The sequence below is a fragment of the Saccostrea cucullata genome, unplaced genomic scaffold (genome assembly GCF_032062105.1).
Source record: "Saccostrea cucullata isolate Sc308-1 unplaced genomic scaffold, CSIRO_AGI_Scuc_v1 ctg280, whole genome shotgun sequence".
Lineage (NCBI taxonomy): Eukaryota > Metazoa > Mollusca > Bivalvia > Ostreida > Ostreidae > Saccostrea > Saccostrea cuccullata.
This window is the reverse complement of record NW_026924102.1, coordinates 88886-107132: the sequence shown is the minus strand read 5'-3', so window position 1 is coordinate 107132 and position 18247 is coordinate 88886. Positions and strand designations below refer to the sequence as shown.

The 18247-nt window shown below is 32.3% G+C and overlaps 1 protein-coding gene across 1 annotated transcript; it reads right to left on the bottom strand.

The window, feature by feature from the left end:
* Positions 1–15151: 15151 nt before the first annotated feature.
* On the bottom strand, positions 15152–15520 carry LOC134265698 (uncharacterized). The gene has a single exon (XM_062747918.1). The coding sequence runs from the start codon at positions 15518–15520 to the stop codon at positions 15152–15154; it is 369 nt and encodes a 122-aa protein (XP_062603902.1).
* Between the last annotated feature and the right edge of the window lie 2727 nt (positions 15521–18247).

Sequence of the window (18247 nt, the reverse complement as noted above, 5' to 3'; positions counted from 1 at the left end):
GTTAGTCTGTTATTCATGCATTGAATTGACCACGGATTTATCTTTTATTTCCCGATCATGACAAGGAGCACACGACGGGTATGGCCGGTCGGCAGGGGATGCTCATTCCTCCATGGAACTTGATCCCACCTCTGATGTTTTGGAGGTCCGTGTTTGCTCTACTCCTACTTTGTATTTTTTAATGGACTTTTGATCTTAAACACTGTTCGTTATCTCCATATGTTTCACTAAAAAATGTTTAGAGGGTGTCACATGGAGCGGGTGTCGTATTGATACCTATACAGCTGTAGAAAATAAATACCGTATAAGTAGAATTTTTAGCGAGGATTTAATTTTTGCATTAGGCTTAAAAAAAAAATTGTTTGTTTCCTGTAACATTCCCAAAAAATCAAGGGTCGGTAGGTCGGAAATTCTTTTTTTTTTTTTTTTTTTTTGCTTATTAATGGTGAAACATCCCCGGACTGAAAATAACAGGTGTTATATTTACAGTGGACACTTGGCATCCAAAATGGCTGCCAGCGGCAGAAAACGTGAAAGTTGTATGTTGTTACAGATTTATATTTAAGGTAAATGTAAACTTGGTGACTTTTTATGTCTTGGTTTTTTTTTTTAATAAATGGAATCAGCTGATTGATCAAACGAAGTTTTGCCATTTGTCAGAAAAAAAAATCCACCCGGGGATAATTTGAATGGGTCGGTCGGGTTACAGGAAACAAACTTATTTTTTTTTTAGGCCTTATTAGCGAGGGTGCCGAGATCGCTAAAATTGAATATCGCTAAAAATTAATTGCATTTTATTTGTTATAACTTCTTTAACGTGCATTTTAAAATGGCTAAAATAACATCTCGCTAAAAATAAATTACCAGTTTTTCAGGACAAATCGCTAAATTTGCGTCTCGCTAAAATTTCTACTTATACGGTAATAAAAAAAATACTTATAAAGTATAGATTTACTAATGTTATCTAGTAATCTACCCACTACCTAGTAAAACTACTTTTTAAGGTAATGATTGTATTGAAAGTTTTATTAGTCTTCTTAGTGACTTTTACTTGGGTTTTTTTTCAGTGAAATCAATCATGGTCCCATAATCAGGGGTTATTTCGGAGGGGTTATTTCAATACCCTGAGTGAAATTACTTCGTGTTTAATAATATATTCTGCTTAATAATATATTTGGAGAGTAAACGAAGTTAGGAAGTTGAGGGAACAAAATAAGAAAGCACAAAACTCAACTAAATACCATAAAGATATTAGCAGCAGTCTTAAAATTGTCGTTTCGGTAATCCTAAGATCCTACGTATTTCAATAACATTTCAAAACTTTCTTTAAATTAAAGAACAATCATCATGTCCCTTGGCTGAATTAAACACTGGTCTCATAAAACATAGAATTTTGAATTGTTAAAGGCTTGATGGGTAAAATATAAAGCTGTTCAAGAAAATTCCCTTAAAGAAGAAAGACATTAAGTGGTAGAAGGTACTAAGTGAAGACAAATTACATAGACTTTGTTTACAGCATGCCTGATAGAATAAAAGTGTTGACTGGAGTGAGGGGCGATTTTCTAACTCTACAGGTTTCATAATAAATCTTACATCAAAATTCAGGAAAAAAAATAATCAAAAGATCTGCTTTTAAGTTTTAAGTCTTCATCATTGACAGAAATTCTTTGCCATGTGACTTTTTTTCTCTTTTGAGAATCAAGTGAGTTTCAAATATACGAGGGGTGATCAAAAAGTTCGCAAACTAATTGAATAACTTCCATACAAGAAACAATATTTGGTTTTAATGTTGATTATATTTTAAATTAATCCTCCCCGATTTTAATGCACATCAAACACCGTTCTGCGCATACGCGAATCATATATATGCACAAAAGTTAAAAGATTTTTCCGAGTTTTATATTTCTTTCCATGTGAGTTAATTTTTATGACAAGAACAGTTAATTTGTTTGTTCCTTTCCAAAAATAAGCATGGCGACCATTAAAACACAAATCTTCTGAGGAGAGACCTTTAAAGGTGGATAAAATGGGTGCATCCTTTTTATCATATCTAATATGTTTAAAATCTAAAGTAAACGAATCTTAGGTATTGAATACTTATATCATTGTTCAAATATTCAACTATTTTTCAAAGTGCTAATTGGAGGTCTTTGATAGCAAATTGCTTAATTAAAAATACATATCTTTTCAAACTTGCTTTCACTGGGCAAGATATATTTTTTAACCATCAGCCTTCCTTCACTAGAACGATTAATCCAATCATTAAGGTTTTATCTCAATAAAAAAATTATTATATGATACTGTATTGTATTACAATAAATTGTACAGTCGTTTGTTGAACGAGTTCGACTGAGACAACCATTTTTCGTCACAAGTGACCTAAATAGTGACGTCATTTTCACATTGTGACGTCACAAACAAGGAGATAAACTTTATTCAGCATATGCTATTTATAGACCTTGTGTATGGCTATGTGTGTACCGAATTTCATTCTAATCTGAATTGTGGTTTTGTAGATATAGAGATAGCTTGCGAACTTTTTGATCATTCCTCGTATATGCACAAGTACATTTAACATTGAATTAATGCTTGTTATTACGTAGACAATGACAAAATAAACTGAAGCCTTAAATTTTTTAAACTTTTATTTGAAAAAAAATCTATATGGAAGATATATTCACTGAACGTGTAATAAAGGTTTATCATAAAAAATTGCATTGTGTTCTGGAATTAAGAAGTGCAGACTTTTAGGTCTGTGCGTTTTAATTTTTACCTTCTGATAGTGCTTGAATATCATCCTTTCTATGACAAAAACATACATTTCCAAGCAAAATTACAATTGCTTTCCACATCCTGATAAAAAGAAAACTTGAATTCAAATCACCAGAAAAGAGAAATACGGCAAGGTTATATAAGTTTTCATTACATGTATTTTTCGATTTTTCACAATATATTTTTTTTAAATCATTGTCATGAATGCCGAAAGAGATATCTTACTATTGAAGATGGTCCTTGATCATCAAATCACTTCATCAAATAATAATAAAACGATTTGTGACTAAAGAGATTTTAAGCTTGTAAAATGTATGAATTAGAAAACCTTTAATTATCAACAAACAAGGTAAGAAATTTCCAAAGAAATCAATCCAGACTAATTAAACTTTGAATACATAATCACAATGTCTTTTCAGAAAAAAATCGAACTTTAAGTTTTTCACAGGTCATTGCAGTAATGTTTTTTCAATCATTTTCAACTTTTATAGTGTTTTTGATAAGTAAAAGTAATTTAATTTTCAAAGCATGGAACGATGCAAGATGCCTTAGTTTGTAAGGCTCTTCATTTTAATTGTATTTCAGTTAAACTTGGGTTTAATTCTGCTAAAAGTAATCTAATGAATAGTCGTGGTCCCCTTTCTAAGACGGAAATTCTTCAAATTTATGTCAGTTTTTTTTTCAATACAATCAAATTGAGTTTGAAGAACTAAATATATCTCAACGAAAAGAAAATACATGTCGGGTTTCAGTAAATGTTCTACCAAGCCAACTCGGCTCTCTCAAGCAACTTTCTTTATTCCACACTAAACTATTGACTGCAGTGAAGAAATTCATGAATACTGTACAACAATTTCCATGACCAGGATTGCATCCCATTATCACACGGGTAGCATATGCTTCGAATAATATATGTTGGACATAGATGTTGAAAATATGCTGAACATATTTTTTCCACGGTATGTTGAACATATGTTTGAAATATATGTTGAGCATATGTTATACTCAAAACATATGTTGGAATTAATTACTATGCTCGTTTGCTATGGCGAACATTTGTTCGATTCAATGTATGTTATAATCAAACATTTGCCGAACATATGCAATTCTACCTCTGAAGTAGATACATTGTTATATTCATTTGTAGGAAAAATTATTAAAACTTAAAAGAATACGTTTCTAGCAGTGGCCTTCAACATTTTACTTTATCGACGACGTTTAACAGTATTCATTTTCATTCCTAAGTTGATAATATCATATCTAGTTGAAATCGAAATAAAGTTACCGTTGAATCTGACACTGTGACATCTATTTTATATTTGAATATTGTGATAATAAAGGGTTTTACAGTAGTCCTAACAATAAAATCTTATGATAAACTATGATAAACATGATGACTTCCATTTTTCTATCGTCGACGTCGCTTTTATGTGGATTCCTGATTCTGGTTCCATCGTCTCATAAATCTTTTGATTTTTTTGCAAAAACATGATTTTTAGACTTCTCCAGAAATTGAACTGCCTCCCCGAATAAGAATTTGAACAACAAGACCACTAATGTTTAAGAAAATGGCATATAAATCTGTTTGGGGGCTTTTGGAATTCCTTTCTCGTCTCAGATCTCGGTCGTTTTTAGCTCTACTGGTCAGAGACCAGAAGAGCTTATGCGATAGTAATGCGTCCGTCGTCCGTCCGTCTGTCTGTCCGTCTGTCTGTCTGTCTGTCTGTAAACAATCTTTCAAAATGCTACTCCTCCTACAGTTATGGTCTGATTTCAATATAACTTCGCACACAAGTAGACTATACTAAGATACATAATTCTGTGTATCGGTTTTTGATTTTGATTAACGTTGTTGCCGTTGTTGCTAAAAATAGAAATTTCTGTGAAATTCTTTCAAAATGCTACTCCTCCTACAGTTTTGGTCTGATTTCAATATAACTTGGCATACAAGTAGACTACACTAAGATACATAATTCTATGTATCGATTTTTGATTTCAATGAACGGTGTTGCCGTTGTTGCTAAAAATAGAAATTTCTGTGAAATTCTTTCAAAATGCTACTCCTCCTTCAGTTTTGGTCTAATTTCAATATAACTTGGCACATAAGTAGTTTACACTAAGATACATAATTCTGTGTATCGGTTTTTGATTTCGATTAACGGTGTTGCCGTTGTTACTAAAAATAGAAATTTCTATGAAATTCTTTCAAAATGCTACTTCTCCTACAGTTTTGGTCTGATTTCAATATAACTTGGCATACAAGTAGACTACACTAAGATACATAATTCTGTTTATCAGTTTTTGATTTCGATGAACGGGGTTGCCTTGTTACTAAAAATAGAAATTTCTGTGAAATTCTTTCAAAATGCTACTCCTCCTACAGTTTTGGTCTGATTTCAATATAACTTGGCACTCAAGTAGACTACACTAAGATATGTAATTCTGTGTATTGGTTTTTGATTTCGATGAACGGTGTTGCCATGGTAACTAAAAATAGAAATTTCTGTTAAAAAATCTCAAAATGCTACTCCTCCTACAGTTTAAGTCTGATTATAATACAATGTGGCATGTGGCATGCAAGTAGACTATACTAAGAACATAAAGAGACTTAATCAAGGATCATTATTCTTTTTATTGCTGTTGTAAAGTTTCAATTCCCAACATCTTAAGATCTTTTCTCTTCCTTTGCTATAAGTACAAGCCAGTAGAGCTTCAGTCTCGACAGAGACTTCTGGTTGTCATGAGTATCTTATTGTAAATTTACTTTGGGGTTTAAAGCAGTGCATTCAAGCTTTTTTATCCTCCGTTTGAATTTCAGACAAAGGTGAATAACTACAATTTTTGATTTTTAAAAAGGATTGTTTAGATACTCTTACACACTGTCGTTTTCATTCATTTTTCAAAATATAAGGTGTCCATAGTGTCAAATGGGTCTTTAGACAGTGTAAACTACCCCCAAAATAATGCCTATCAATTATTCCATGTGTCTTAAATTCAATCAAACATCATCAGTGATAATTTGTTGATTTGGCAAAACATTGGTTGTAAGTCCTTGTCGCCCAGAACGGTACCCATTTTTGATGCCTACATGTATCACATCATTTTTGTTCATTAAAATTCGCCTGCTTATGTGTCTATAAAACAGACATTGCTGTAAATTTCACATATTTCAGTGAATATTTCTTTGGAATTCTTAACGAGTTTCACAGTAGCTTTAATGAAGCGTATAATTTCACTCTAGTATACTGATCCTTACCATTCATTTTTAATGCAGTGTCTCGATAATCCTTGTTTGTCAGTTTCTCACAATGAAACTATGTGATGAAAAGTGGTCACATGAGCTGCAATCTATTCATTGAGTCAAATCACAAGAGAAACTCAAGCTTAATGTCATATGATTTCTATATTGTAATTTATTGTAGGTCATGGAGACCAGGACATTATGTATTGAACAACCTTCGTATTACCTGCAAATGTAGCTTATGCGCCCCACTTGATCCGATACCCAAGAGCATGTCTTCATACGACAATTTCCTAAATTAAGGCAAGTTCTTGACAAATAAGTCGAAACAAGTATATCAACCGTTTCGTTTCAAGTCAACATTTTGCAAAATCAGTGTTAGGCTCTGCAATATCTGTTGTATATCACTAAGTCCAAATGTTGACTGACGTTTTAATGCAGGTCGCGGGTTTGCAGGCCTATTAAAGATGCCCGAAAGCAAACCAAAAAAACTTAGTAAGTTGTATGAATCCTCTACATTCGTTTTACATTCCCTGAAAATTTTATATAATTCCTGTGCGTCGTATTTTTTTTTTGTGTGTGTAATTAAATCTCAAAGATGTCATTGTTGTGAGTTTTAATATTTTTTTACGTTATTCTATCGAATCATATAGGGAAAACGCCGTTGGCTTGTTTTGAGGCAAGATTTTGTTTTGAAAAATATCAATAATGAAATTTAATGAGACTTTCGCAGAATCTGTTATATAGTTCCATTGTTCACCTATTTTTTACGTTTTGATCGGACACATATTTCGGGCTTCCCATAGCAAAACATGGACACTCCCATTCTCTTTATAATACTGAAGGGTACCCATCCCTTATACGGAACTCCTCCTATAACCCTGAATAATATTTAAGGATACTTTCATGGATTCTTCATAACATTATATGCAACAATGCACCTCCTATTTTACATTTTGATCTGACACTTATTTCGGATCTCCCAGAGCAAAACATTAACTTTACCGTTAGAATCATATCGGAGAGAACAGTTCACGGTTGCTCAATCTTTAGCCTTCGCTCAATACTTTGAAGTGAAAGTTGCCGGGTCCTTCGGATGAGACCTAAAAAAACGAGGTTCCCTGTCACGGCATGCGTTGGCACGATAAAGATCCGTCACTGCTCAATGGCCCTAAGTGCTGAGTAAAGGTCAAAATTTGAAGCCCTTCTCTAGCGTATAGTGACGTTTCTATTTGAGTGAAAAATTCTCGAATGCGACGTAAAACAATATACAATCAGTCAATCAATCATATGGGAGGGTGGGGGTATTATTTAGTGAACCCAAAGCTCGCAATGCCTCTAGTCTTTATGTGATGTTTTCTACCATTTCTTTTCTTTTCGCAGATTAGAAGTAGTCGTACCCTAAATTTAGCTGTGTGTAGTTTTTTTATATTCCTGTCAGCATCCTTAATGACACTGTCTTTTATTTAGAACTTTATCTTAGAAAGTCATTATTTACACATTGAATGTTTGATTCTTCCGTTGTTCTGCCCATTACAAGGAACACACGGCGGCTGTGTCCGTTCAGGGGTTTCTTTTTTTTTTTTATAACAAAAGCTTTTTTATTTCCGTCATTTTATGACAAGTGATAGATCCCACTTTTTTCAATTAGTTCAGACTGATGAGTTTTATAATTATTTCAGTGTTGTGGCGAGAAATATTGGTGAAGAAGGGAAATAACTATTCAGCAGAATTAATCCCATAATTTCATTATCTTTTTTCTGCTTTTATAGACGTTTTTCCTCAGAAATGTATATGGTATACTTTTATAAAGCATCCATTGATTGTTTTCTCTTTATAGCAGTATTTTTCCTGGTCATATCAGGTAAGGCTAAATATTTTGTGTACATGTAGTTTAGCTAAATCAAGATCAAGTATATTAGAAATATTATTGAAATCATTCAGATTTTATTTTTTAATTCATGTCCGTCAAATCTTAAAAAAAAACTTGAAACATGATATTATTATATTATTATAATCTATATCTCAATGTGGCTATAAATTTGTATTGTTTTTTTTTAAAATAAATCCTTTTCAAATTAATCAAAATGTCCAACTCATCAATCTTTTTTTTTAATAACGAAGTACTAAATGGCAGTACGGTGCAAAAATTTACCCGAGGTTTTTGTCAAAGGTGGTCATTTAGCGCTAAAAATATTTCAAGAGCTGTAAAAATTTAATTAACCTTGACAATTCTATCGTGAAAAGAAAACACGCACACATGTAATTGTAAGCAAAAAAAATTCCTCAACTAAAAAGGAAAGAAAGAAATTTGTTCAATTTTTTAAAAAACTAATAATTTTCTTAGGGTGGATGGCTTAGTTTCCAACTTCCTTTCACATTCGTTTATTTTAATTCTGTACCAAATTACCTTAGTTTACTTATTATTCAACAAAGAGTGGGACGCAATAAGCATTTAATGAACATTATCAATAGTAAAAAGTTATGTTTGGGGAAAAGTGGGGGAGTCTCTTCCGACAATATATACCCATGAGCTGTATTTAACATGAAACCGCTAAATAATGTCGGGAGCCCTGCATTTCATTTCCGGAATTTTTTTTTTTTTGGTTGAAATTTTCAACTTTTCAGTTCCGACATTTTTAGTTTTCATTTCCGACATTTTAAAATTTTTCGACATTTTTCAGGTAGTGCTCTCCGATAATAAAAAAAGGATTGAAGAATTCTCTATGAAAATTTTAAAGAATAAATGATATACTTTACTTTCTTGATCGACCGTGAATTATTATTCTCGCGATTTGACGTTGAGGATCGCGCTAAAATACCACAAGGGTAAACGTGCATGTACATTAGTATGGCGGGTTTAAAATTTTCAACTTTTCATATAGCTTGTATTGATATAAATTTTGAGAAACACAGCAATAAACATATATACGGCATGAATTTTTTAATGTAGATTTTCATATTTGCCAGTCAGCAGATCAACCTTCACAAAAGCGATACAACTCTTCATAATGTTCAGTGAAAACAACTCACACGAAGAAAATACATCCAATGTCTCACAACCAATTAATGTTGAGGATACAGATAGAAATACGTGGAAGATAGAATGGCAGTTGTATGTCATTTTGAGTTTAGGAATCGTAATTCTGGTAGAGAATTTGCTCATTCTAGTAGCCGCCACACGAAGTCGGAAATTAAGGGACAGCATACATCATAATCTTGTTCTGTCTTTGTCATTTGCTGATTTTTTTGTTGGAATGAATATGGTCCTTTATGGAATTATGATCAAACAAACCAACAGTGCCGAGATGTTTCGTATAATTTGTGTCGTTAACTTATGCAGTTGGTGTGCAACAACACAAATCTCTTTATTACAAACATTTTGTATCAGTCTTAATCGATATCTCGTTATCTCGGAGAGAAAATTAAACCACATTTTATGGAAAGGAAAACGTAAATATATAATGTACAGTATATCCTGGATTGGAATTGTAATCTTGGATTTTTCTCTGATTTCCCATTATGGACATAAATGCAATTTGAAACATGTATATGGTGATAACTTGTCCCTATTCCAACAAGTTTACTATTCTGTTAATTCGCTACTTTTGTGTATTACAATTCTATTTTATGTGCTCGCAGTGTGGAACATACATAAAAGATACAAAAGAATGAACCAGATGTCCACCTTTCCAAATAACACAGATTCTAGACCAATCGCATCTTCGACAAGCAAGCTTCCCGGAAAGACCCGAGAAGATGCGACTGATTCTAGACAAGAGCAGATGATGCGTATCAAGCAAACGCGAATTAGAAAATCTATGAAGCTTGTAACCATTATTACTGTAACACTTTTTATTTTATCGGGTCCTATGGCGCTCTGGGGCATTGGTTTTTCTTTTTCGCGTGTGACCTTTTTCGTTCTTGCTTGTGGTGTGACATTGAATTCAATTTTAAACCCTATCATATATTGTTTCCATATGGAGGAACTGAGAACTGAAATAAAATCAATGTTAACGATCAACGGGAATTAGCCTAAATTGGTATGAAAATAAGCACCGCCTTTTTTTTCTGTGAACCCCTGTCAATCATCTGATGCTAAGCTTGGCATTGGATATTAGAAATTGATTGAGCATGTTAACATTTAGTTATTAGTATCAGTGGTTGTGTATATCTTGTATAGCGTTGTTGCAACCACCATTGAAATAATTATTTCAAAAGTGGTTGAGAGTGCATTTCAATAACATTGGTTGTAACCACTAGCGTGTATGGAGAACATATAGCCCATCGAATTCATATCTTCAAGGAGATGTAGATTGTGTATACCAAGCGTTATATAAAGAAGTGGTGCTCAGTGAACTCAATAAATTTCTTAGATTATGAGTGACTGCGTAATTTAAATAAAATTTTTAAGGTTAATTTATGCTAGACGTGTTTTGTGGTTTATGTTTAATGTTTTTTATTGAATAAAAAAATTGTGATTGATTAAATAACTGTAGAAACAAGTACATGTACTTAAGAGTTAATGCTGTAAAATTATATATTTCAAGGGGTCAGTTTTCTTAGTTTAGGAAAATATAGTTGTTAATGAGGATTTGATTTTGTGGTTGAAGAATTTTTCAGTAATAAGATATGTGAAAAATTTCATTTTGTGGTGGACATTAGAAAATCTGTGATTTCACAGTATTTAAAAGATGTTCAAATATTTTATTGACAATATTTATGTAGTTTTTGAGACCTGGCCTGGGGGCCATAAAACTTAGCTCACTTTTGATCTCAGTCTCACTTTTTCCAAAGGAATTAATAGTGGAAAAGTAAGACTGAGATAAAAAGTGAGCTCGTCTTAGTTTTATGGCCCCCAGACCAGGTATCTCAAAAATCTGTTGGATTTTCATGGGGGCCTTGTCCGTCCGTCCGTCTGTCTGTTACGCGTTACGCTTTGAGAATCTTCATAACATATTGCCATTATGCACCTCCTATTTTACTTTTTGATCCGACACATATTTTGGGTTTTCCATAGCAAAACATGGACTTTGCTATTATCGCCGTATCAGAGGCGGGGGTATCATTTAGTGAGCTCATTGCTCACAGTACCTCTAGTTTACATAGGTTAAATTTATTAATAAATGTGTATATTTTCGTTCAAAGCATATTTTTCAATAAAAATAAACTTAATTCTAAATACTTTTAGACAGTTTCTAGTGACTTACTGAATCTTGTAAATTAATGTAATAAATATGATATCTTCTATATGTAAGCAAAAACAAGGCACGAGCCTTGTTTACATTATGAAGATTTTTAAGTTCTGTAACTCTCTTCTTTGTAAATCAACAAATGATGTTTAATTTTTGCTGATCATCTGAATTACCTTAATTAGGCACTGTAAACAAATTGATTGAAACTGTGTCCATGTTCCTTTAAAGATATCCTAACAACAAAACTTTATGATGCATGCACAAGTAATGACTTTAACTTTTCTATTATCTATTTTCTTTACTTGTGTGGGAGTATACCATTATCACCTGCATATGGAGGTTTATGGTACGCCAAATTCACAAAATGAGCTAAATATATAGTATCATAGTTGATAAACTAGGTTTATCGACTGTAAACTATAGTTTTCAAACCGTGAACAATAGTTAACAATTCATTAACTATAGTTTTCATCTGTAAAACTATATTTAATGGTTGTTAACACAGATGCCCCCGTATAGCAACATAGCAAAGATTAAACTTTTTGTAAGTGAAAATTAAATATGTTGGTACCCAACGTAAGGTCTTCTTACAAGAAATACAATTGTGAAATATGAAAGCCTTAGCACCACATGCTCAAAAAAGTTGGGCTTAGCGCACCCCCCCCCCCCCCCCCCCTCCCCTCCCGACACCTATGATTACTTAACGATTCTTACCTGGAATATTTTTGCAAAAAAGCTTCCTTGCAAAACCCAGGGTGACCAAAAATAACAAAATGAAGATCTAGAAGAAACCAACGAACCATTATAATTCACTGAAAAAGAAAACAAATAATATAGCAGCAATATGCCGAATGCCTTTGTTAAAGAAAGACGTTTATGACAACTTTTAAAATTGTTCAATTGTTCAATTGTTCTTTCAATGTCAGTATTTATGGTATTGGAGATAATTTTTTGAAAAGAAGAACTCAAGTGAAAGATATCTTGAATGAATGTATTAAAATTTCCCTTGATTGAAACTATGAATTCTCGGCATTCCCAAAAAAATCATATTTAAAAACTTATACATGTAAAAGTACCCGGTCGGTAATAGGAAAAAAAACCCAAAACAATAAAAAAAACCTTAATTTGGTCAAAAGTAAAAAAACAAAATATTTACCTTTTATTCCTTTCATTAAATTGACCGCTAGGAGTTAACGTCTCATTCAGTCAATGCTCCAGGTTTATAAGAGGTATACTCAGTACATGTATAGATCTATATCCGTCAAAATTGTATTGAATTTGAACTTATTTAAACGGATCTGTTTAGTATTTATTACATGATTTAGTTATTAGTATATAAATAAATTATACACTGTGTTAATTATCATAAGTGAAATTCACTGGTCTTTAGATCGCTTACAAAAGAATTTTAGGTGTACAAAAATTATAATAAATATCTTTTTATCCACCCCATTTTTTAAAGGTCGGTTTTAAGCGATCGAAAGCCCTGTGATGAAAACAAGCTTATTAAAGAATTGTGGTCCCCCGCTTTCGGTGCCTTTGTGAGTGAGATGTCATGGACTATTGTGACAAATATGAACATCCTATCATGTCATTCAACGGTTATCATCAAAATTGATTTTTTTAAAATTAGATCAAACATAAAGGTAAAGGCCAAGGGTTAAAAAGCTTGGCATGCTCGGAAATATTTTGTCACAGGTAATGCACATATCAAATCTGAAAACTTTATCTCTTCTCAATAAAAGTTATAAGGAAGAAATAAAATTAGTAGGTCAAACGTTAAGGTTATAAGTCACGAAGTAAAACTTCAATGTGTATTTAGAAAGGCCGTGTCACAGGTCGTAAACATTTTTCATATGTAAGTCCTATCTCTTTTTATTCAAAAGTTATGGCCAATTTAGTAATGTTAAAATTTTTGAAAAGTACGTCAGACTTCAAGGCCATGAGGTCAAAATCATAGTGCATATAGAAAGGTCTTGTCACAGGTAATACACTTTTTTAATATTAAAGTCTTATCTATTCTCATTCAAAAGATATGACCAAGATTAAATTTTTTTTTGTCACAGACGTACAGAAGGACAGACGAATTCATGAGTTTTAATGTTCCCTCGCTTTCACGAAAGCAGGGGACAATAACATTAGTAGGGGTGGTTAGGTCTGTTGAACAACAATTTAAAAATGGCTTTTAATTCTCAGTTGCAAATTGTTAACGTTTTCTGTCTTTTTGCTTCCTTTTTTCGTCTAGTGTTGTCTTAAGTTGTACCTTTCCTATGACTGTTCTCCAAAATCTTATAATTATTATACGAATAAACTGTACATACGTGTCGGGTACATACACTTATAGAATCAGGGTTGTGAGGGCTGGACCCCCTTTTTTCAAACATTACTTTTGAAAATGTTCATTGAAAGACCGGTTGTCCCCCACTTTTGCTGCAGCATAGTCAGTTACTAGTACGAGTAATGTAGTAGTTTATGAATAAATTCGTTACTTACGGAAGTTGGGGTCTAACCCAACCCACCCTACCCTGCACGAAATAGAATTTTAAGTTTGAACAATTCCCCATCCCTTTTCATGTCTTGTCATGTTTTTTCCAGGTAAGTTAAAATTTTAATAAGCAAGAAAATATTTTTAAAGTCTTAAACTTTTTCTGAATTTAAGCAAATAAGTCAAAGTTATCTTAAATATTTAGAAATTACATCAAGAGTTGGGGGTATATGATGTGAATTTTCAGATATTACTTTAAAAAAGTGTCAATTTTACGTTAAAGTTGGCTCATTTCTTTCGAGGATTTTCAAAATATATTGACTATATTTGTCACACTTCGCTGAAAAAATTCACAAAAAAATAATTTAATAAATATTTCAGAACCAGCATAACACATTTCACTGCAAAAAAACAGCTTTGTGTGCAACCAGCATGGAAAAATAAGAATCTTAAATTAACAGTACTGTTATAGTTCAAAAGAAAAAACTGATCATTTTCTTCTAAAAAAAAATTCCGCCAAAAACTGTAGTCCCTAGCTTAATTGTTCTTGAATGGAATTTTTTTCATTGAATAGAGTACAATTTGCATTGTAGAATTCAGATTTAATGTTAGAATTTTTAAATGATGCAGAATTTTATAAATGAAGGACAGGACCAAAAATCCCCTAAAAAGCTCAGGATCGAACGTCCTTAAGTATAATTAATTAGTCGATTTGAACTAAGAACTAAGAGATATCCACTAAAAAAGAAAAATATGTTCATTTTTTTATTCTTTATTAAGCACATTAGTATATGAAGAATATGAAGATGGTATATGAAGAATATCGGATAAAGCAGTAAGTTATTGTCGTTATAAAAAAAGTAAAAGAAATATTAATGAAATAACTTTATAATAATGAATAAAAATTAAATTAACACAGATGTTAAAATACTTAAAATAGGCAAACAAATATAACACTTCAAATTAACAAAGTTCATTTTTAAAAATAAATAATTCTGCCTTTGGTTATAATTTGTCAAAAATTAATTCTTTTAAAAAAACCCTCATTCTCTCCAGAAGGCCAGTTCTCTCTGATTTATTCTTTTTGTTTTTCTGCAGAATTTTCTTCTTCTGAAAAAAAATGTGTTTAAAAATGAAACTACAAGTATATATTTTATTAATATAAATCAAAGGCACTACATCAAATCACATGTTTTATATAGCGAAAAAGGTACTCACGGGTAAACAGGATGATCCACAGAGGAATCTGTACCAGACAGGTCGTCTGCCTTGGATTATATTGTCATCATCGAAATCAAAATTTGTCTCTTCCCTTATTACATTCATTCTTTCTTTCTCGTGCTCATCCTTCTCTTTCTCCTTTGTAGTCCGCCCATTAATTCCTTTCTCAGGGTAAGCATCTCCGTTCTCCACTTCCATCTGTATATTAATATATTTTCCTAGGGTTTCCTTCCCTTCCTATACTGCCATCTGTGTGTTGACATCTTTCTCAGAGGTATTCTTCCCTTCCTCCACTGCCATCTCCGTGTTATCATCTTTCTCAGAAGTATCCTTCCTTTCCTCTACTGCCATCTGAGTGTTAACATCTTTCTCAGAAGTATTTTTCCCTTCCTCTACTGCCATCTGTGTGTTAACATCTTTCTCAGAAGAATCCTTCCCTTCCTCTTCTGCCATCTGCGTATAAACATCTTTCTCAGAAGTACCCTTCCCTTCCTCTACTGCTATCTGCGTGTTACCATCTTTCTCAGAAGTATCCTTCCCTTTCTCTACTGCCATCTGTGTGTTAACATCTTTTTCAGAAGTATCCTTCCATTCCTCTTCTGCCATCTGCGTGTTTACATCTTTTTCAAACGTATCCTTCCCTTTGCCTTCTGCAGCGCTTTACAAATATCTTAATGCTTCTTGAGTTCATGTGTAAAAACTTGGCAAGATACATAGATTTATTATGGCCCTTCTTTTACTTCTATAATAAATCTACATACAAATACGCGACAGTATCACTTATCTGGAGAATATACGGACAGCATGTAAATAAAATAGTAAAAAATACAATGTAAACATCGCATCCAATTAGGTTAACGACCTTCTTCATAAATGCAAATAATAGATATTTTTCATTGTACAAAATGTGACTTGATCAACATATCATTGTGTACAAACTGCGTCATTTTTGCGAAATGACGTCACATTGACAAGTGAATTGCTATGGCACGCCAAATTCACAAAAATGAACTAATCATAGTTTCACAGTCGATAAACTAGGTTTATCGGTTCTAAACTATAGTTTACGGATGTAAACTATAGTTAACAACGAAAATCTATGTTTCACAACCGTAAACCATACTTAACACCAAAAACAATCATGTGCGACTGCAAAACATAGTTTATCTGATAAATACAGTTTCATGATTGTAAACTATGGTTTACAACTCTTAACTATAGTTAACGATCGTAAATTATAGTTTACAGACGTGAATCTATGTTTATCAACAAAATCTATTGTTAACGTTTTATTACAGACAGATAAACTAAGATTAGCATTCGTAAACCTTAGTTAATAACCGTTAAATATAGTTTTACAGATGAAAACTATACTTAACGAATTGTAAACTATAGTTCACGATTTGTAAACTATAGTTTACAGTCGCTATGTTTAGCACGCCAAATTCACAAAAATGAGCTAATCATAGTTTCACAGTCGATAAACTAGGTTTATCGGTTGTAAACTATAGTTTACGGACTATTAACTAAAGTTTACAACGTTAATCTATATTTTACATTTGTAAACTATAGTTAACGCGATAATCTATGTTTCACAACCATAAATTATACTTAACACCAAAAACAATCATTTGCGATCGCAAAACATAGATTATCTGATAAATACAGTTTCACGATTTGTAAACTATGGTTTACAACTCTTAACTATAGTTAACGATCGTAAATTATAGTTTATAAACGTGAATCTATGTTTATCAACAAAATCTATTGTTAACGTTTTATTACAGACAGATAAACTTAGATTAGCATTCGTAAACCTTAGTTAACAACCGTTAAATATAGTTTTACAGATGAAAACTATACTTAACGAATCGTTAACTATAGTTTACGGTTTGTAAACTATAGTTTACAGTCGATAAACCTAGTTTATCAATTGTGAAACTAGGTTTAGCTCATTTTTGTGAATTTGGCGCGCCATACATTGCGATCGATGAGTCGTTTATTGCAGCCCGGAGGACCGGGCTGCTCTATACATATAAGTTTAAGTGTTGGTAAATGGGGACTGAGGTGGGAGAAGTTATTCAGAATTAAAGGTTTTCTAAATATGAAAAAGATTTTTAATCGGAATGTTCTTTCCCTTTATAAATTAAGAGATACACATTACCCTACTTACAGAAAGTGAATCTGTAAAAATATGTATGTTTTTCATATTTAATATATAAAGTTGCTTATCATTTAGTATCGAAAAAAGGACAGGTCCCTTTTTTTAGAACATTGAATTTTACTCATCGCATAAAAACCGGCGTACTCTATACACAGTTTAATATTCTTAAAGTGAAATACATTTTTGAAAATAGGTGATGCATATGTCTGGTTTCAATTTATATTTTATGCAGCCAACATTTATTCAGAAATTGATGAGGTTTAAAAGGGTATAGTTTTTGTTCTATTTTCATCTGACTATAGGTTTTCAAAATATTTTCGACTATTGTCTCCATCATTTAGACGCATGCCTTTTTCACACAAATCGAAGCTGTTTGATGATCAAGACTCATTTCCATTTACTTTAAATTTTTTTCCCGGGCGACAATTGATGGTTACATGTACATCAATGTTTCTTGTATTTTGTTGTGTGGGATTTAACAAACGACAAAACTACATTCAATATTAAGTTTTGATGTAGTCTAGAGCTATGCAGCAGTTTAAAATAGCAAATTAGCTCATTTTGTGGCAATTTGAAGACCTTATTTTGTGTGACGTCATAGTAAATATTTCCCGTATAAATTAGGCCCGCCTCCTTACTGTAACCTTAACTGTGCTGCGAATTTTAAAACTTTTCTTCTTCTTTTTTTCATGTACTCTATCGAAGAAGGGAAGGCATAATGCTTTGCTGATTTGTTAGGCGGTCTATTCACCAACAGTTTCCGTTCTGTTTCTTCACAGAGGTTGCTTTTACTGACAAATAATTTGGTATAAAGATTTATCATACAAGCACCCAGGTCAAGTTCTAACTGGGGTACTGTCGACCAATTTTTGACAGAATTATTCCTCTTGGACTTAGAAAATTTCCAATTATTTACAATTTCCGTTCATTTTCTTCGCAGAGGTTGCACATACTGAATGAAATTTGTAACAAAGATTTATCATGTTTTGTTTGGGTACGATCTTTGACAGAGTTATGTCTCTTGGATTTATGAAAATTCCAATTATTTGCAGTTTCCGTTCATTTCATTATGAGATTCAGTATACAGATTCATCATAACAATATCTAGATCAAATTCTCTTTTAGGTAAGAAGAAGCAATTGCTGTCAGCGTTATGCTTTTTCAATTTA